Below are 21,976 nucleotides of genomic sequence, written 5' to 3' on the forward strand. Positions count from 1 at the left end.
TATTCTGCTGAAATTGCTGAAGCATGAATCTTAATGGAGGAATAGGACAGGCCATTGTGGAACAGTTCTGCTAAGTATTCTAGGATGTGTGCTAGGTTTGCCAGTGTGACATTTGTACCCTTTGAAGCGCTCCAAATGAGGAATCTCTTCCATTTAGCTGAGTATGTCTTTCTTGTGGAGGGTCTGAGCCTCCAGGATTATGTCCTTGACCCTCTGAGATAAGACAGTTTGGTTTTGTTTTAGGCAATTTTCCAGGCAGTCAGCTGCAGTGTTTTCAAGTTTGGATGCAGTGTCTTGAAGTTGTTCTGCGTTAGAAGTAGAGGCCATAGGGGTAGAGGCCATGAGTTCGTCCGAGACATGCTTCTCAGTAGCGGATACCAGTGCTGCCTTGGCCAGTCTGGAGCTATCAGTATCACCTTTGGCTGTTCCTCTCTGATCTTCAGTAGTACTCTTTACATCAATGGGAGTGGTGGAAAAGCATACACTGTTAGGGCATTCCAGTTGAAAGAGAGGGAGTCCACCTTCCAGGCTTGTGGGTGGTATACTCGAGCAGAATTTCCTTAGTTGGTTGTTGAGTGGGGAGGCGAACAGGTCTATCTCTGGCATTCCCCATTTGTTTGTTATGATTTTGAAGATGTCTGGATGCAGCATCCATTCGTGAGCATCCGTGGTAGTTCTGCTTAAGCTGTCTGCTAGTGAATTCCCTTTTCCTGGTATGAATTTGGCCTGTAGTTGGATGTTGAGATTCAGGGCTAGGTTTCACAGATCCATTGCCATCCAGCATAGAGGGTAGGAATGCGTGCCTCCCTGTTTGTTTATGTACCACATGACTGTGGTATTGTCTGTCCTTATCAGCAGATGACCTTGCTGGAGGAATGATTTGAATGCCTCGATTGCATGCTTCACTGCCAGCATCTCCTTTAGGTTTATGTGCAAATTCAGCTGGTCTTGAGTCCATAGGCCTTGGATGCACTTGTCTTCCATGTGTGCTCCCCATCCTAGGTCTGAGGCGTCCGTGGTGATGGTCTGCCTTGGTTGTGGTTTGTTGAAAGGCAACCCTCTGTTGGACTGGCAGGCCTGAGCCCACCACAGGAATTCCTTTTTCAGGCATGGAATGATTGGAATCATGGTTTCTAGACTGTGCCTGTGTTGAGACCATACATTCCTTAGGTACCATTGTAATTTCCTCATATGCAGCCTGGCATGTGGGATCAAGATTATGCAAGATGCCATGTAACCCAGGGCCTGCAGGGCTTTCCTTGCAGTGAGCTGAGTTTGTCTTGTCAAAGCCATGAAGTAGACTGGGAGTTGCTTTTGTTTTTCTTCTGTGAGAAAAGCCATCTGAGTTATTGTGTCCAGATCCGCACCCAAAAAGGTTATCCTTTGGGATGGCACTAGTCTTGACTTCTGGATGTTGACTGTGTATCTCAAGGCCTGTAACAGGTGTATGACATAGGCCAAATCCTTTACAAGTCTTGTCCTGTTCTCCGCTTGTATTAGGCAGTCGTCCAGGTATGGGTAGATTTGAATTCCCTGAAGCCTGCAATGTGCAATTACTGATGCCAGGCATTTCGTGAATACTCTGGGCGCAGTAGATAAGCCAAAGGGCAATGCTGAGAATTGATAATGCTCTGATCCTGCAAGAAATCTGAGGTGTCTTCTGCAATCTGGTCATATAGGGACGTGCAGGTATGCCTCCTTGAGATCTAGAGTCACCAGCCAAGACTCCTTGCCCAACATGGGAAGAAGTTGCTGTAGGGTCAGCATTTTGAATTTTGGCACAATGAGATATGTGTTTAGTGCGGACAAGTCGAGAATAGGCCTCCATTGGGTGTCTTTTCTTGGTACAAGGAATAGTCTGGAGTAAAACCCTTGGCCTTGTTCCATAGATGGTACCCTTTCTATTGCTTTCATCTGAAGTAAATTGTTGATTTGTCTTAAAGCCTCTGGCTTCTGGTTTGGTGGAATGGCTTCTGGTTTGGTGGAAGGTTTGGCATTCCGCTCCTTCTTGGTAAAGTGTGGAAATGAAACCTGTATCCTTTGTCTATTGTTTGCAATGTCCATTTGTCTTTTGTAATGCAATGCCAGTTTTTTGAGAATAAAGCCAATTTTCCACCCAAGGGTGCTTCCAGTTGTTCCCTTGTAGGCGGAATCAGAGTCAAGTCATTGTGTTTGTCCTGTGGAAGTGGTTGTAGTTGCAGCTGTGGCAGTACTCCTCTGGTTGGCAGGTTGCCACTGGCGACCCCTGTAGGCACCTTTTGATTGACCTCTGCCTCTTGGGCGTCTATTCCTGCCCCTCTGTGCTTTGGAGGTGTCTGGAAAGGACCAATTCTTTGAAGGCCAGTTTCTGCTGAACCTCGGAGGTTGGACCTGCAGAAAATCCTTAACTGTTTGCACAGATTTTGCTTTTTCTTCCACTTTCTTTAGAATCTCCTGTGCAGGGGAGCCAAATAAACTTTGTTTCTCCATTGGAGCATCTAGGAGTTTAGCCTTGACATGGTCCGGCAAGGATTGCTCTTTTAGCCAGGCATGTCTCAATTACTGCCCCAGTCATAGCTGATCTAAATGAAGCTTCCAGTGCATCATAGCCACATTTTAAGAAATGATTACTGACCTGCTGAGAATTGTGTACCAAATCCTGAAGGGCCTTACGGTCTAAAGGTTCAGGAGAAGAAAGCTTTTTATTCAGCTGATCTAACAACTATTCCTGGTACTGTATCATATGGAATTGACAGTTTAAAGCCCTGGCAGAAAGAGTAGCAGATGTGTAAACCTTTTTTCCCCATCTCTCTAATGCTCTTGACTCCCTTTCAGAGGGTAGTGGGTTTTTGGCAGTGGCAGCTGCAACACCTTTCGGGCCCTGAGAAATAGTTTCTGGGTCTGCAGCATGGGCTTTATACAAGTGGAAGTGGGAATCCGGAACCCTGTAGTATCTGTCAGGTTTGGCAGGGGCCGGGGGGAGTGAATCAGGGGCAGAGCTGACATCATTATTTTATTTATTTATTTTTATTTTATTTTTTTTTATTTTACATTTGTTGACCGGGCTAGTCCAACTGGATACATGTCCATTTTCAGTGGAGGCCCGGGGAGAAAAGCTCCAAAACTAAAACATACTAAAAACTATACTAAAAGTAACACACAAAATACATCTAAAAACAGAAATACACTAAAAATATATAAACATATGATGCTAATGATTAGGAGATGGCATTAATATAGAGTAATACATCTTCAGTTTAACATAGTATACAAAGAGAAATATAAGTACAGTATCTGGTAGGTTTTGTGCTTGGTAAGTAGTACTACGTAGTGACTGAGATAGAAATTAAGAGTGAAGATTTGAGTATAGATTGGGTACTTAAAGATTTAAAGTAGAAAAGGAAAAAAAAAAAAAAAAAAAAAAAAAAAAAAAAAAATAGGTTATGTGGGTAGCAGATAGATTAGAGAATAACAGCTAGGCAGGGTTAGTACAAGTACATAACCAGTGGTTGGAGAAGAAAAGTTTTAGGTTAGTTTTAAATAGTGGGAGAGAGGTTAGGGTTGTAAGGTCTTGTGGTAGTTGATTCCATATTTTACCAACTGAGTTAGAGAATATGGAGTCACCTGCTGAGTTGTTAGATAAGGAAGTATGAATCAACATTTTGTTAGCAGAGCGTAGATTTCTCAAGTTGTTATATGGTTTTATGAGGGAAGAGAGAATAGGGATATTATTTGGTTGGTATAGGGCTTAATGCGATTATAAGTTGGTTAAAATGTAATAGGTGAGGTAATTCAAGCCAGTCTAGTTGTTTTAGGTTCAGACAGTGATGAGTCCTGTAAGGTGTATTTGTAGCAAATCTGGCGATGTTGTTATATGCTCTAGTTAGTTTATTAAGATTATTTGTAGAAAGATTGTTGAATATTGAGGAAGCGTATAATAGGGTAGAAATTAAGTGGGTTCTAGCTATTGTAGTTCTGGCAACTGGTGTCAAGAAGGGTTTTATTCTATAAAGGGATCCAAGTTTTTTGTTCGTCAATTTTATTGTAATGTTTATGTGAGTGTCAAACTTTAATTGATTGTCAAGTGTGATTCCTAGAAGTTTGGTGGTAGGGTCAGGAGAGATAACAGTATTGTTGTTTGATGTAAGTGTAAAATGAAGTGGGGGAGACAAATGAGAGGGTTTAAAGAGCAAGAGTTTTGTTTTTGGGGTTGAGGAGAAGACAGTGTTTGGAGAACCATTCTTCTATGGTGGTAAAGGCTTTTGTGTGATAGAATGAAGTTCAGTTTGGGATGAGGCAGAACAGATGATAGTGGAGTCATCAGCATATTGAATACAGGTGGAGAGTGGAGTAGAGATGAAGGTCATTTATGAAAATAGAAAACAAGAGTGGACCTAAAATAGAGCCTTGAGGAACACCTAGGGAGGTGGGAAGGAGATCAGAAAGATGGTTTTGCCAGAGAACTGCTTGTTTGCGGTTTTCTAGGTATGATGTAAACCAGTTCATAGCAAGATTGTCCAGTGAGAGGGACTTAAGTTGGTGGAGGAGAAGTTCATGATTAACCATGTCGAACGCTTTAGATAGGTCTACAAAGAATGCTGAGGAAAGAATATTGTTATTACGATAATTGTTGATAGAGTTAGTAAAAGATAGCAAGGCAGTGGTAGTACTGTGAAATGGCGGAATCCATGTTGGCAGTTAGCAAGGAGATTATACTGAAGTAGGTGAGTTATTAATTGTTTGTGGATACATTTCTCCATAATTTTAGCAAGTGGAGAGAGTAGAGCTATAGGGCGATAGTTGGAGAACTCAGTAGAGTCACCACCTTTGTGAAGTGGGATGATGTGTGAGATTTTCCAAATAGATGGAATGGTGCCTTCTTTTATAGTTCTATTGATCAATATAGAGATTGGGAAGGCAATCGATTTGGCTCCTATTTGGAGGTATTCTGCTGGTAATTTATCAGCTGAGGGGGTAGTAAGTTTTAATTTTTGAAGTAAGGAGGAGATATAGGAGGTGGGTATAGGTTCAAGGTGAAAAGGGGGGGGGGATGGAGCTTGGGCTTGGCAAGTTGGAGGTATCAGGGTTTAGTTGATTTGCTAGATTTAATATAGTAGTAGTAAAGAAAGTATTAAAGGCATTTGCTGTTTGTGTCGGACAATCCGGTTTGGAGTCAAGTGGATAAGGCGTGGTAACTTTGCCTGGGGAAAGTAGTGTGTTAATAGTAGACCAGAATTTTTTTGGTTGTTGAAGGGAAGATTGCTGGAGTTGGATATAAAAGTTCTTTTTATCTTGTAGGATGGCTTTTTGTTGAGTTTCTTTGTTGTCTAAAAGTTTGGTGATCGATAGTGTCTTTTGTGGTACGCCATTTGGCCCAAGATTTATTTCTATTATGGATTAGTTTCTTAGTTGATTTAGAGAGCCAAGGTGCTGGTTTGTTTTTCATTCTTATGGAACGCATTGGGGCATGATGGTCTAGGATTGCTAGAAAAGAGTTATTGAAGTAATTAACTGCTTCATTAATAGGGAGTGCTTTAAGGGGAGACCAATTGCATTGTTTAAGTTCGGTTAGGAACAATTCGTTGTTAAAATGTTTTTTGCTATGGGCCGTTCTGACTGGAGTGGGGATACTTAAACTTGTTTTATGTCTAATAATGTATATTAGAGAGTGGTCACTAAGGTCATCCGGGAGGGTTCCTGTTGTATAGTTTTGTGATGGACAGTTTGTTAGGATCCAATCCAGGATGGTTTCTTCTTTGCAGTAGCAAAGCCTGCTCTGGATCTGGAATATAAAGGCAAGTTGTAATGCTTGGAAAATGTATGCACAGAGCTCCATGTAGCAGCTTCTAAAATGTCCTTTGTAGCCACCCCTCTTAAGAAGGCTGTGGAGGTGGCTGTTGCTCTGGTGGAATGAGGTCTGATGTTAGCTGGCACAGCTTTTCCATGAAAAGAGTAACAGAATCGAATGCAATTTCCTATCCATTTTGAAATTGTTTGTTTGGAAATTGCTTTTTCTTGTACACCAGCAGCATATGCTACAAACAGTTGGTCAGTTTTTCTGTAAGGCTTAGTTCTGTCCAAGTAGTAGCGCAACTGTCTGTGAATGTCCATGGTATGCAGAAGTTTCTCTCCTTTATTTTGTGGGTCTGGAAAGAAAGTAGGCAGGTGGATAGCTTGGTTCAGTGAGACTCTGGATACCACCTTTGGCATGAATGAAGGATTGGTTCTCAAAGAGACTCTGTCCTTATGGAAAATGAGAAATGGTTGTACTGCCATGAGGGCCTGTAACTCAGATACTCTTCTTGCTGAGGTTATGGCCAGAAGGAACGCAGTCTTCCAAGACAGCAATTGCAGTTCTGAAGATGCTGCTGGTTCAAAGGGAGGTAGAGTTAATTTTTCCAACATGAAGTTAAGGTCCCATTGTAGGCACTGGTGGTCTCCTTGGAGGGTTGATGTTTTTTATCCCTCTTAGAAACTGCCTTAGCAGAGGATGAGAAAATACAGGTGGATCAGTGTTGTACTCTGCTGAAATAGCCGAAACATGAATTTTTATGGATGAATAAGAAAGGCCATTATGGAGCATTTCAGCCAAGTATTCAAGGATATGTGGAATGCTCATCACTGTCGGATCCTGACACTTTGCGGTGCTCCAGGTTCGAAATCTTTTCCATTTTGCTGAATATGCCTTTCTTGTGGAAGGCCGCCGAGCTTATATCCCTTACCCTCTTGGATAGTTTATCCTGGCGAGGAGTCAAGGTATTTTCCAGGCTGTCAGCTGCAAGGTTTTTAGACTGGAGTGTAGAGTTTTGTAATTGTGCTGTGTCAGAAGAAGTGGCCATTGTGGTAGAGGCCATGGTTTCGTGCATGACATGCTCTTTAACAGTGGATACCAGTGTTGTCTTGGCCAGTCCGGAGCTATCAGAATCACTTTTGGTTGCTCTGTCCTGATCTTCAGTAAGACCTTGGTCATTAACGGAAGAGGTGGGAATGCATATACTGTTAGAGCCTTCCAGCTGAAGGATAGGGCGTCCACTTTGCATGCTTGAGGATGGTATGTCCTTGTGCAGAATTTCTTCAGTTGATGGTTGTGGGGGGAGGCAAAAAGATCTATGTCCGGCCTTCCCCATGCTTGTGCTATCTGAAGAAAAATGTCTGGATGCAACATCCATTCGTGTGGATCCATGGTGTTTCTGCTTAGGCTGTCCGCCAGTACATTGTCCTTTCCTGGTACGAACTGGGAATGCAGCTCTATGTTGAGTTTTAGGGAAAGTTCCCAAAGATTCATTGCCAGCCTGCAAAGAGGGTAGGAATGGGTACCTCCTTGCTTGTTTATGTACCACATAACTGTGGTATTGTCTGTCTTTATTAGCAGGTGACCTTGATGCAGGAAATGTTCGAAGGCCTCGATTGAATGCATCACTGCCAGCATTTCCTTTTGGTTGATGTGAAGGCGCAATTCCTTTTGTGTCCATTGCCCTTGAATACATCTGCCCTTCATGTGTGCCCCCCATCCATGGTCTGAGGCATCCGTTGTAATGGTTTGGCTGATATGAGGCTTGCTGAAAGGCAGACCCATGTTTGACTGGGTTGCTTGTGCCCACCACTGAAATTCTTTTTGGAGGCATGGAATGAGGGGGATCAAAGCTTCTAGGCTGTGACTGTGTTGTGACCATAGACTCCTTAGGTACCATTGTAGTTTCCTCATATGCAGCCTTGCTTGTGGAATCAGAAGAATGCAAGATGCCATGAAACCCAGGGCCTGCAGGATTTTCCTTGCAGTCAGCTGGGTTTGTGTTGTCAGATTTCTGAAATAATCTGGTAATTGTTCTTGTTTTTCTTCTGTGAGAATAGCCATTTGGGTGTTTGTATCCAGTTTTGCACCCAGAAAAATTATTCGTTGGGATGGAACAAGTCTTGATTTCTGAATGTTGACTGTGTATCCCAAGGCCTGTAGTAGGCGGATGGCATAGTTCAAGTGTTTTACCAATGTTTGTTGGCTGTCCGCTTGTATAAGGCAGTCGTCCAGGTATGGGTATATTTGAATCCCCTGAAGTCTGCAATGTGCAATTACTGATGCCAGGCATTTTGTGAATACTCTGGGCGCAGTAGATAAGCCAAAGGGCAATGCTGAGAATTGATAATGCTCTGAACCTGCAAGAAATCTGAGGTGTCTTCTGCAACTTTGTCTGATAGGGACATGCAGGTATGCCTCCTTGAGGTCCAGAGTTACCAGCCAGGACCCCTTGCCCAGCATGGGAAGGAGTTGCTGTAAGGTCAGCATTTTGAATTTTGGCACGATGAGATAAGTATTCAGTGCTATGACAAGTCCAGAATAGGCCTCCATTGCTTTTCTTTTCTTGGAACAAGGAATAGTCTGGAATAAAATCCTTGGCCTTGTTCTGTGTAAGGAACCTTTTCTATTGCCTTCATTTGTAGTAGTTTGGAAGTCTGCTTGAAAGCCTCTGCCCTTTGATTTGGTGGCAGGTTTGGCATGCCTTGTCTTTTTGGTAATGTATGAAAATGGAATCTGTATCCTTTGTCTATTATTTGCAGTATCCATTTGTCCTTTGTAATACTACTGTGCCAATTTTCTGAGAATAGAGATAGCTTTCCGCCCAAAGGTGCTTCCAATTGAGCCCTGGTTGGCGGAGTCAAAGTCAAGTCATTGAGTTTGTCCTTGTGCAGCAGTTGAAGGTCCTGCACTACCTCTCTGGTTAGGAGGCTGCCATTGACGTCCTCTGTAGGAGCCTCGAGCTTGCCCTCTACCTCTGGCATGCCTGTTTTTGCCTCTTTGAAATCTGTCTGTGTCTGGAAAGGACCAATTCTTAGAAGGCCAATTTCTGCTGAATCTTGCTGGTTGGACCTGGAGAAAATCTTTGACTGTTTGTACTGATTTAGCCTTTTCCTCAAATTTCTTTAAGACCTCTTGAGCCGTGGAACCAAATAACTTTTGTTTTTCCAGTGGTGCATCCAGAAGCTTTGCTTTAACATGATCTGGCAGTGTTTGTTCATTCAGCCAAGCATGTCTACGTATGACTGCACCTGTCATTGCTGACCTACATGAAGCTTCCAATGCATCATAACCACACTGTAAGAAATGGTTGCTAACCTGCTGAGAGTTATGCACCAGATCCTGAAGCGCCTTGCGGTCTAGGGGTTCAGGCGAGGATAGTTTTTTATGCAATTCATCTAACAGATACTCTTGATACTGTATCATATGGAATTGACAATTTAAAGCTCTCATAGAAAGAGTGGAAGAAGTATACACTTTTTTACCCCATCTCTCTAAAGCCCTGGATTCCCTTTCAGAAGGAAGTGGATTCTTGGCAGTGGTGGTTGTAACCCCTTTAGGGCCTTGGGAAATAGTTTCTGGGTCAGCAGAGTGGCCCTTGTAAAGGTATAGATGTGAGTCTGGGACCCTGTAGTACCTGTCAGGTTTGACAGGAGCCGGAGGAAGGGAGTCAGGGGAAATACTAGACTCAGAGTATACATCTTCTATAACACTTAAAACAGGAGGCATAGCCAAAGGTCTATGCTGAGGTAAATGTAAAAAAGTCCTTAACCTCTTCCTGGAATCAGAGAATTCCTGGCCTTGCCATTTGAAATGCTCTCTCATGGAGTGAAGGGTCTCCCCAAAGGAAAACTCTTCAGGGGGGGAGGCCGAGGGAACAGATTCCTCTGCATCAGAATCCTCGTAGGCCGGAAGGGCCTCCTCCTGGTAGTCTGAAAGGGCAGAGTCATCTGAGGCCTCATCTGAAGACTGGGGATCTGTCTGCTCAACCCTGGGCCTTTTGACTGGAGGCGGTTGAGAGCCCCTGATTAAGGAGATAAGGTCTTCAGCCAAACTTAAGATTTGTGAACCGGTAGCGGATCCCAGAGGAATAGCCTTGGGAGGGAGAGTTTTTGGCTGTTTAGCAGCTTTAGCCCGTGTAAAGGCCTTAATGGACATGGATACAGGAGGCCTGGCTGCCCCACGTGCTGGAGTAGTTTTATCAACAGAAATGGTGTCGGATATTTCCTGAGCTCCGGTTTCAGACGGTAATTCTATGACCGACCCAGTGACGGCCTCCGGTACCGAAGTTACCGGCTGTGTGGTGTCGTCGGTCGGAAGCGGTAGAGATTCGGCTTCAGTAGAGACCGAGACACTCGCGGCAGGCCTAGGCGTGGAGTCGGCCGAAACCGCGGACCGCGTGTGTCGGCCCTTATCCTTTCGTTTTTTGGGTAAATGAGCTGTCGGAATCTCCGACGGCATGATATAACAGAAATTTTCCCCAAAAAATTCCTCTGCAAACTCTGCCCGACGCCTAAGAGTGCGTTTATTGAAGGAAGCACAGGCTGAACAGGCCGAGACGTCGTGGTCTGGACCTAGGCAGGGTAAGCAGTAAGAGTGGAAATCCTTATGAGGTATTTGTTTCCCACAAGATAAACAATTATTAACTTTAACCGTTTGATCTGACATCGGCTGAGGCAAGAAAGAGTCCCCAACGGGGTACTTAGCTTTTTTGAAGACTTCGGTATCTGAAATCACAAGAGCTGGCCGACCGGCACTTGCGAACTGCTTCTGCTTCGGGCACCTCGCGGCAAGAAAGACTGAGGAAGATGGTGTTGGCTGACGCTTTTATACCCCAGGCGCTCTGACGTCGGGGAAAGGGGCGACATCAGCCGACGCCGGACCCAGACTTTGGAATCCGGCCGACCGAAGGGCTGCCTGAGGCAGGACAACCCATATGTAAGGACTGCAGATGCATCCTTGAAGGACATCTAGATAAAGCTTCCTCAAAAGCTGGTTTCAGAAGACCCTTGAGTATCAGCTTGTTCTTTCGCTCCTGCAACACTCTAGGAGAGAAAAGCATGACAGAACAAGCATGATTCCTGCAAGTGGACGGCCTTCAAGCAGTAGACACAGCTACTGTGGCCATCCGTTAATGACATTTTCTGGGAGCATTTCATGCACTTTTCGAACCCAGAGGGTTTATGCTCCTTACTATCCTTAGACATTGTACAGACACACACACACACACACACACACACACACACACACACACACACACACACACACGCACAAAAAAAACAGAAAGAGAGAGAGATATAAGAGGACTAGGTCCTCTAACTAAAACGGGCCTAGCCCTTCAGAGAGGTTACATGAGGACTAGGTCCTCTAAGTTAAACGGGTCTAGCCTGGTGTAACAGAAAAAAAAAAGAACTAGGTCTTCTAACTTAAACAGACCAAGTTATTAAAACGCACACACACAGAGTTCAATCACACAGGTAAGAACTGTAGATACCAAAAAAAAAATACAATTCTCTGTAAACCTAATAATAGGCAGAAAAACTAGCAACAGCAATCCTAGAATATCACAAGCGGATCCCTGCCAAAATCAACAATGTTATAGAATAAAGGCCAACAGTCAAAGGGAACCATGAAAAAAAGGTCCGAATAATACAGATACAACAACAGAAGCCCCTGTTGATTAGTAGCAGAAACAAACAAACAAAACAAACAACTAACACTTCTACTTAGTCAAAAAAGGCGCAAAGGCACCTAACTAACTGGCACACAGGATACCAATAAACTACTAAAACTACTAATAAACTAGTTCACTAAATTTAGTCAACAAGGACCAACAAGGCAATTGCCTATAAGATAACACTAAAATGCAAAATCCGATATGAATGTAAAGAATTTGAAAAGACTTAGCCAGAAACAAGAGAAGCACATCCGAACTCGTCGACACGGCAAACGAGATCTGAGGATTGTACTGGTGCACCATGGGATACCTGTTTAGTCACGAGCCAACCAGAAGTCTTCCAGCTTGAAAATTGGCCAAGTCGGAGCCGAGGATCAGCTCCGAACCCATATGGAAAAATGAAGGTGAGATTGGACTACCTAACATCTGTTTTTTTATATGAACCAGTCAATTCACTTCAAAATTGGGGACCTCTGAATCTTCCTCTGGGGTGAGTTAATTTTTCTCCTTTAAGCAGGGGCCCTTGACACCTGGCTTCTCCAAGACTGATTGCGTGAAGGGCAAAAAATCATGAAATCTTGGGCCAGCAGGAAAAAGTCCTAACATGTAGTCTAGGTAGTGGCAATGGTCAAAGTACAGTTCAGGCTTAGCTGCATCAAGCTTGTGGCTCTCTGCTTGGGCTTGAACATCTTAAGCCTTGGTAGTACTGGAGTAACCACTATAGAGGCCTTAGGTCATAGGTAGATATCAGATACTCTATAGTCTCCACTAACTTTTATTAACAAGCATTAGAATGCCACCCTCTCCTTCTCTAACCATGATCCTGGAGTCACTTTCAGAGGCTCTCAGGGAGGCCTCTAGACAAACCGACAGAACTGCAGATTTGATTCATGAAGATGTGCCAATAGCAGAATCCATGGAGCCCTCCAAAAGGCTCTTACCTGAAGCTTCATCTGTCACTACCTCCAAGTATGAAGGTTGCTAACATGCCTTGCTAATCTTTGTGTCATTAGGCCTAGGAAAAGTCTCAGACTAAGTGCCTGTTGTCAGCACCCCTTCATTTTCTCCCTAGGGTGTTTCTCCAAAACTTTGCATTCTGAAGGCTAGCAGAAGCATGGACAGATACCACGGCAGTGTGGAACCAAGCACTCAGCTTTGCTTCCACTGAGCTAGACAGTAACATAGATTTTGTTCAGGATGCTACTCATTCACAGACTAAGTAAAACAGTGCATACAACTGTCCATCTTGTGCTCGGGCAAAGACAAGAGGGAAAAAAAAACAGAACTAAGACTGCTTGTGTGGGACTTGTTCCTTAACACTCAAGACAATTACTGACCTATTCAATTTCACTGGCAGATGTCTATAAGCATTGGTACAGTAGAAACAGAAAGATATCTACAATGGGACACATCTAGATTTCCCCAAGCAGGTTGGCACATCATACTGACAATGTTAGTACCAGTATGTGACTTGGAACTGTAGCAAGAGAGATCTGAAGATGACATCGGTTGACACCCTTCTTACACCACCATTCTGAGGTTAACATAGATTTCAGATCCATTTTATGAGGTGTTTCCCTCCTATCTTGCTAGGGTTCTGTAACACAGGTAAGACATTGGGCTCTGTAGCAAGAAATCCCAAGTGTCATTACTACAACACTGAACAATACAATAAACATCTTGTGTTGCACCACTGAGATACAGAATGATATACTGTCCTAATAATTATACTACTACTGTAGTTAAAACACTTTAGTGACCTACACTCTCCAATATACATATCACTAAGCCACTGATGTTAAAACTCAATCTACTGGTAAAATCCATCCTGGGGATATACTATCCTTTTAGTCAAGGCTCTCTCTCTGCCTTATACTGAGCAGTGCTTTACTAGTGTCCCAGCACAATACTAGTCAACTGTTCCAGATAGCAGGAACTTTTTTATTTTTAAAAATGACTAAAGGTACATTTTGCAGAAGGTAAACATTCTTGCATATTCTGTTCGTTTTTTTTTTTTTTTACTGTAAGAGATAAAACAAGCAACTGCTCTTTTAAAAGGCCCTTGTTAATGCTGATAATTATGATACTGTGTAGCACAGAATGCACTTTAATGGCATCTGAATATCCTTCGATGACACTTGCAGATGGGTCATTCATATTTGTTTTGTGCCACTTCTTGTCTTGCACATATCCAATTCTATGGATAGGCCTTGTTTCTGTTTCAGGTATTTTGTTGGTGGTAAATAATGACTCCATAAGTATTATATCAATGAAAAACGGTTACTGTTACATTGAACTCACATTTGTACTTAAATACTGCAGCTGTAACTTCTCTTTGAAAGGGTGAAGCTTTGTTATCTGAAACCTTTCAAGATTGATCTTCATTTTAACCACCTGAAACAAAACAAAAAAAAATAGACGGAGGTTATGCAATATGCTACTGTGACACTTCTCCAAGAATGAAACTGGAACAGGTGCAAACAAGAAATTAAATGAAATGTTTCTTCACATGTCTGAAAAAAGTCTTTGAACAGTTAGCATTGCTTCATCACAGCACCCATTTCTTCTGTCTGATTCTTGGTCAGTCTCTTCTGCATGGAGCTTGTGTGCACCTACTGGCATAGGTAGATGTTTCCTGAGTGCTGCAATATGCTCTGACTCACCTGCTGCATTGTATTAATCAGAAATTCCTAAGGCTCCTGCAGAATAGTGAATCAAAAATACTACACAACATAAGTATATTAATCATATTTTAAGAATGTAAACTAATTAATAAAGCAGTTCAGTATACTATATTTTTCATTTTCCATAACAAAATGCAAAGTGCTGGGATAACTGCTTGGTTTTGTCCTCATTAACGCATCTCAGCATAGATTTATTCATATATTTATTTTGCTCTGACAAAAGTCTACCTACTTCAAGAAATAATAAATCTACAAAAAGTACAGTTGTGTAAGAAACTTAGTATAATGGTACATGTTCGACTAGATTACTGTTGCAGTATTCTTAACATATGGGACTTTCCTTGCAAAGGTCGTTTCTGTCCAACCAGGTTTCTAAAGCTCATGATTTTTCTCCCCAAGGGATTCGTCAGTGTGCCGACATAAAAGTTATGTACTTGCATGCCATTTTCAGAACTTTCTTGCACTGACAAGAATGAGCAGGAGCTAGAGTAACTTCCGAAGGAAAATGAAGAAAGAAATATTAAAAAAACAAGGTAATTTCTGAGAACGCAAAAGTTTTAGGGAAGGGGAAGGAAAGAAGTTGATGAACACTCTACCCTTGGAGCTGATGGAAGAAGGGTATTGGTACTGCAACAGTTACGACATCTGTTGCCATTACAAAGTTGATACATTTTTGTCTCTTGAACAATTACTTTACTTTTGATAATGTTATTAATCACCAGTTGCGAGGTACTGCTATGGGGGCACATTTTGCCCCATGTATGCAAATTTAATGATGGCTTTATTTGAAATTGATTGTCTGTACAAACATGAGTTTATGAAAAAAGTATGTTTTATGTTATTACAGGTACACAAATGATTTGATATTTATTCGCCAAGGTGGGGAGAATGAAGTTAAAGAATTTGTTTCCGAGTTATAAAAAATATATATAATTTACCTTTTGATGGGTTACGATACGGCAGTGAGGCTGTATTTTTTAATTTATGTTTGAGAGGTTTTGAAAATGGTGAGATTCGTACATCTGTGCATGAAAGTTTTTGAATGGAGGTCAATATTTACATGGAAATATTTGCCATCCCCCCATTTGATCTCTTCATTGCTATATGGTGAGTTATTAAGACTATATAGAATTTGTAGTAATGAAAAAGATTTTTATGATGAAGTTCATAAAACAGTTACTATGTTTATAAATACGGGGTGTAATCAAGGTCTAGTTAATGCAGCTCTACAAAAAATCTTGGGGCTTTGTGACAGGCAGAAGAAAAGTAATAATAATTATCATGGCAATAGTAATAGAATAAATTGCATAAGAGAGAAAATCTATTTTATTATGACTTAAAATATTTTAAGTGAAAAAGTTTGTAATGTGTTGAAATATTATTGGGAATTTCTTATGAGAGCCAGGGAACTATGTACAATTTTGTGGGATGTTCCTTTTATCTCATATAGACATAGTTTCATAGTATAGCACTAGGCTATCTGCCCTGGGGCATTTGTAAGCCTAGCCATAGTGATGTGGCTTTTGCCACCCCATGAAATGGTACCAAAATGTACAGAATAAATCTAGAACACTGTGCCTCTGTCTAGTAGTGACACAGTGAAGATCCCCTTATATAATAGAATTAGTTTACTGTGCCCCTGTCTAGCAGTGACACAGATGTGACCCCTGGGGTAAACTTACGATCTCCCATCCACCTTCAAGATTTCTCTTGAAGAGAGTCAGTGAGGGGCTCTGCCTAATACAAACTGGGATCCTGTTCCAAAGCATGGGAAGCCTCTGGGTTATGAATCTATCCCTCCAGCATGTCCTATTCATACTTGTGCCGAGGTTTAAGTCTTTAGCTCTCGTGGTCCTGATGGATTTGGATTTTCTGAGGTGGAGCATGTCCATCAGATCCTGATTCGACATGGCCTTGTACGTCAGGCAGAGATCACCTCTGAGCAGGCGGTATGCTACTGAACAGAGCTGAAGTTTCTTTAGTCTGGCAGAATAAGACATATGTTGGAGACCCTTGATCCTTTTGGTGAGGTACTTTTGTGGTCTCTCCAGCTGTTGCAAGTGCTGGGTGAGGTACATACCAAATGGGGCATTGTACTCAATCATGGGTCTGATGAGGGAGTAATATAGGGGTACAATGACATCCTTGGATCTGGATGTGAAACCCTTCATGATGAGGTGTGCAAGGTAGAATGTTTTTCTAACCACTTTGGCAACGTGGGTGTCAAATGAGAGGTCGCTGTCTACTTGGATCCCTAGGTCTCTGATTACTTTTTCCGTACTCAGTGGGTTGCTGTCTATGTGATAATTTGTGGATACTTTGTTTTTTCCAAAAGGGATGACTATACATTTTTTGGCATTTAGTTTAAGGCCGTGACTACGGCACCAGTTGTCCGTTTCAGTGAGGCCTTTTTGTAGGATGTGTGTATCTGCTGGTGTATCGACTATGGCGCCAAGTTTGCGGTCATCTGCGAACTTTGTCAGCCACAGCCCTCCCATGTTTGCTTTAACATCTGAGAAATAAATGCCGAACAAGAGGGGTCCCAGGACAGATCCCTGTGGGACACCACTTGTGACTGGCTTTGAGTCTAACATTGCTCCAGCGATTTTAACTTTATGGGTTCTGTCCTTTAGCCAGTTTGCAACCCATCTAGTGACATAAGGGTTTACTTTTAAGCTGTTTAGCTTATCTATGATGCCTGAGTGGGGTATTGTGTCGAAGTCCTTAGCCAAGTCCAGGTATGCTGTATGGACTGCTTTGCCCTCATCAATGGCTCTAGTGACCGTTTCGAAAAAGTCAACCAGGTTTAAAAGGCAGGATCTGCCCTTTACAAAGTCGAACTGGGTGGGGTCAAGCGTCTGTGGTCCCCTATGTCTCCGTTTATGAGTTCCATAATGATTCTTTCCATAGCTTTGCAGACCAGGCTAGTCAAGCTTATGGGGCGGTAGTTCCAGGGTCTGTAGAGGCACCCCCCTTGTGGAGTGGGACCACTGTTGCTGTACGCCAGTGTTCAGGTACATATCCCGAAGCAAGGCTAAGGTTAAATAGCATTTTTATGTGTGGGTTTAGCTCCTCTTGGAGTTCACGTAACACGCACCCCGGGATACCGTCAGGTCCTATTGATGCTGTGTTTTTTGCTTTGTTTAGGGCGGTTCTCACTTGGACATCTGAGATGACAGGGAGATTACATTCAGCTGGGATAAGTATTTCTTCTTTTGGGGGTGAAGGAGGCGAGAAATTTGCACTGAACCTGTCAGCCAGAATGTTAGCAATATCTGTGGGTTCAGTGTATTTTTTGTTGTTGTGAACCAACTCTGAGCATATCTGAGGGTTTCCGCCCAGGTTTCTAACATAGCTGAAGAAGGCTTTGTGGTTATCTTTAGTGTCCTTAGTGATTTTTCTCTCAAAGTTTGCCTTGGATGTTTTTATGAGAGAACATAGTTTTCTGCTAATGTTGATCAGAGATGTCTTCCCTTCATGGGATTTCACTCTGACGTGCAGTAGCTTCCTTCTTTTGTTATACAATTTGTTTATGGCTGAGGTCCACCAGACAGGACGCTTACATTTGGTGGAGAGGGACTTGGATTTGTTTGGGACTGCATGATCCATGCATTCTTGGAGATGTCCATAGAAAGCATTTGTGAAGGATTCGGCATTGTGGGATGTGGTATCCACTGGCACAGTGGCTTTAAAGGATACCATCTCAGTCTTAAGAAGAGTGAAGTCAGTTTTTGAGAAGGTTTTCACTGTGGTCTTTTGTGCTGGGGGTGGAGGTGGGATATGTATATCCAGGGTGATTAGTTTGTGGTCAGATCTCACTAGTGAGGGGTATACTTCCGGTGTGGAGCATTTTGTCCCCATGTTTGTGATGATCAGGTCTAGTATATTATCATAGTGGGAGAGGTGACTAGTTGTTCCAGTGCATTTGAATTTATGAATTCCAGGAACCTTTGGGCTAGGGTGTTAGGGCTAGAATAATGTACCCAATCTATGTTTGGGTAGTTGAAGTCTCCCAGTATGATGGTATTTTGCGATACATTCATATCCTCCAATGTCTTCAGGAAGGCTGAGTGGGGTTCTTGAGATTGGGAGGGTGGTCTGTAATATGCTACCAGTTGTATAGCAGTTTTGCCTATGGTTAGTTGCACCTGTATGGTCTCTGATGCTTCATGTGTTGCTACTAACCTGGAGGTGTGGGTGTCCTTTATGAATATGGACACTCCCCCTCCCTTTGTGGTTCGGCCTGGGTTTTGGGGCCGAAAAGCATGATATGAGGTATAGCCTGGTAGCCTGGGGTGCTCTCAGGAGCCTTGAACCAGGTTTCAGTTACTGCACAGACGTCGATGTTCTCCATGCTGAGGAGTGCATCAAGTGCCTGCATCTTGAGATTTAGACTTCTGGTATTGAGCAGCATTACCCTTAGTTTTTTTCCATTTTTGTTTTCTAAGGAGGTGGGTTTGTCTTTTGAGCCTTGCCTAAAAAAGGCACTATGGGGGTGGCAAGAGCCTTAGCCAATATCCGGAACCCCAGTGGTGACAGGTGTAAGCCATCCCTTGCGAAGCAGCGTGGCTTGTCCAACATATCATCCCAGGCAGACAGACATTGGATCCCCTTAGAATGACACCAGTACTTGAGCCAATTGTTAAAGCTGATCATCTTGTCTTTGTATTGTGGTATCATTCTTGGTGAGGGCAAGATGCTGCTCAGGGTCAGGGTCATACCAGCCTGGGCTACATAATCAGAGAGCTCCTCTATGTCTCTTTTCATGTAGTCCAGGGAGGTACGTCTCAGGTCATTCACACCAGCATGGACAATGACGGAGTCATATTTGTACTTGCTTTGGAGTGAACTGAGCGCGTGTGTTATGTGGCGGATCCTAGCTCCCGATAGACAGCTCACAGTCACCTTCTCCTTGTTCAGCCTGGTCAGTGGGACATCAGTGTGTCTGACTATGGCGTCACCTATTACTAGTGTATCAGGCAAGGTGTTTGGCCTTAAGGGCTGCGATTGGTCGACACGCTGATTTATTGAAGTATGTGTTGCATGTGTTTTGTTTTGAGGTGGGTGAAATTTAAAAGACATGCTTGTTCATGGCAATTTTGTGTCTCCTGATATTAGTATTATTAAACATTCTGTTGCATTAGGTATTTTTCCATGTAATACTTGTGGTGTTTGTCAATTTGTGGTGCACTATTTTGCTAAGATCAATAATGTTAAATTTTATATTACAGGCATTTTTCTGTGCAATACTGAAGGTGTTATTTATGCACTGGGATGCCCCTGCAATTCTATATTGGGGAACTTAAAGAATGTTTACATTAAGGTTGCACAGGAGCATATCAGGGACATTAAGAAGTAAAAAATGGAAAGCTCTATAAGAGCCCATTTTACACAACAACATGGTAATGATTTTCATTATTACAAGGTATAGTTCTTGAATGGGGAAGTTCAAAGTTAAAAGAAAAGCTTTTATACAATGAATCTGCTTGTAAATTGAAATATAATAGTTTAATGCCTTTGAGACTGAATTCTGAAGTTAGTTGGAAATATTTGATTTGATTGTTTTATTGGATAATTAATTAATTGTCCTTTTGTGTTTTACACACACACACACACACACATATATATATATATATATATATATATATATATATGTGTGTGTGTGTGTGTGTGTGTGTGTTGTACTTTATCACTGATTGTTACTCCTTGAAGGCTGTTAAGCTGAGGCGCTAGAGAGATTAATCAATTTTTGTGGGCCAGTAGCCTGTCATTTATTTTAATCACAATGCACAACCCTGCCACCTCACAACAATTACTCTGACAATCATGCCTCCAAAAAATCTATACAATACCTTTCCTTAAAATAATGTTAACTATATAATTCTCACACATATTTATGAACCCACAAACAGACCTCTCAACTGTTCCTGTTTAGGAGCAACATACCTACTTTCAGAACAGATTTACACCTGCACATGATGTACTTATTTTCTGAGGCATGTCCCTATTTTCAGGTTTGATTTTCCCTTTATACAATTTTCTGAATCCTCCTAATCACACCTAAATTTTGAAGCTATCCGGTAGACAGTAAACCAAAATACATATAATTTGAAGACACAATTTACATTTCCCTTTTTCAGAAGGGAAAATAAATGACCTTGTGTGGTAGAATTTTACAATACAATTCAATACAGTCTACATATTTCACATTGTCTTTTTGATAAAGTGCTTATATTTTTCTAAATTTGCCACTGCTTTTTAAACGTGTTTCTGAACAGTATTCCTACTGGCAGCAGGAACAACTGTGTGCTATTCGGTACTCAAACTTTATGTTAATTACATGTCCAGAATTTTGGGTGGCTGTACCTACTTTTCAAGGGCCTTTATACCCATTTTCAATGTCTGCATGTTGAGAGGTATGCCCACAGCCCAAACACATTATAAATTAATTCCCATTTTCTTCAAATACCGAATGCAAACAACTACTTCCCAGTCCATGCCTCAGCTGGCAGCATGCAGCAATTACTGCCTTATAAAGGAAAAACTACAGCCACAGTAAATACATGTGGTCACCTAACAAACAACACTCTTTGAAACCTGTAGTGATATTGCAAATCCTCACATCACTGCAGTTACTGAAACATGGATAAAACAGTCATCTCTGCCCTCATCCTTAATCCACTAATTTAGATACCATAAAGACAAGAGTAGGTAGCAGTGTCATTCAATTCTTTCAATCCCTTAGAGTGTAGGCTGACAATATTATGCCTTACAAACTCGCAATATGAACCTGACTGGTACTGTGTGAATGCACTACTACCAATCACCTAAATTTATTAATGTTGACACCTACTACATCCCATTCAACCCTCCATTAAGAGAAGTGAAAGACACTATCTAGTCCAATGTTGAAGATCATACCATTACTATCTTAGGTTACTTCAACTTACGATGGACTTCTAAAACTCAACTCTCCTGTAAGTATACGCTTTCTCACGCATAGTTTTCGGAAGACTGTCACACAGCTCCTACCTGTCCTATCCTCAAGACGTGCAACTACACTAGTCTGAACTGGATTCTTACTAGCTCATTCAGTACACTTAAAACCTCCTACAGTTCAAAACCCCATACTGAGTGATCACTGCCAGTCCTCAGCTTCAAGTTATCAACAAACCCTGGAAAAATAAACAAGGGAATGCTCTGCAAGTACATGCGTGGCATGGATCTGGATCTACTATCTGACATCTGCCAAATGGACATCTCTCTAAAACTGTTTAAAAAAACACTGCAGTAAATTATTAAATACATTTCTAAATTTAATCCTACCTCTCTAGAAAATATATTTCTCATACAAAAAAGGCATTTCAGAGAAAAAAAAAATCAGAGTTTAACTGGCAATCAGCGAGCGACAAAGAATTAGGCCAATACATTTAAACCTACACGCAACAAACAAAACTGAGAAAAGTATACCTCTAACAGCAACTAGCAACTGCAATTCAGCCCAAATTTATGTTCTGTAGCAAATACACTACATTCAGAAATCCCCAAAATTTCTGGATGGAGATCAACTCACTGTTATGTAGTATTAGTGTGGTGTAGTTTCAGACCATTCAAAAATGAAAGCCACATTTTAGATATGTATATTTGTTTTATAATATTTATATTGCCATACATTAATGTTTTGTTGTTAAAATTTTCAATAAAAACAATCGAGAAAAAAATGAAAGCCACAGTCAGGGTAAATGAAATTAAACAAATGCTTTATTAACTAACTTGCAAAACAAAAGTTAAAACTTCTCAGCATGAAAATAACTGCATATTGGGAAAGGTCTTGCTTTTCCTGGC

At 41.8% G+C, this 21,976-nt stretch overlaps 1 protein-coding gene across 1 annotated transcript in view; it reads right to left on the reverse strand.

Moving 5' to 3' along the window:
- The window catches only part of GTF2H1 (general transcription factor IIH subunit 1), a 1,328,232-nt gene that overhangs the window by 24,969 nt on the left and 1,281,287 nt on the right, over positions 1 to 21,976 (reverse strand). The window contains exon 15 of the mRNA XM_044059405.1: positions 13,749 to 13,841. Within this exon, the coding sequence (XP_043915340.1) occupies positions 13,749 to 13,841 (93 nt within the window). The remainder of the gene's footprint in view (positions 1 to 13,748; positions 13,842 to 21,976) is intronic.

The sequence above is a fragment of the Protopterus annectens genome, chromosome 17.part0 (genome assembly GCF_019279795.1).
Source record: "Protopterus annectens isolate FY-2018-M chromosome 17.part0, PAN1.0, whole genome shotgun sequence".
Classification (NCBI taxonomy): Eukaryota; Metazoa; Chordata; order Ceratodontiformes; family Protopteridae; genus Protopterus; species Protopterus annectens.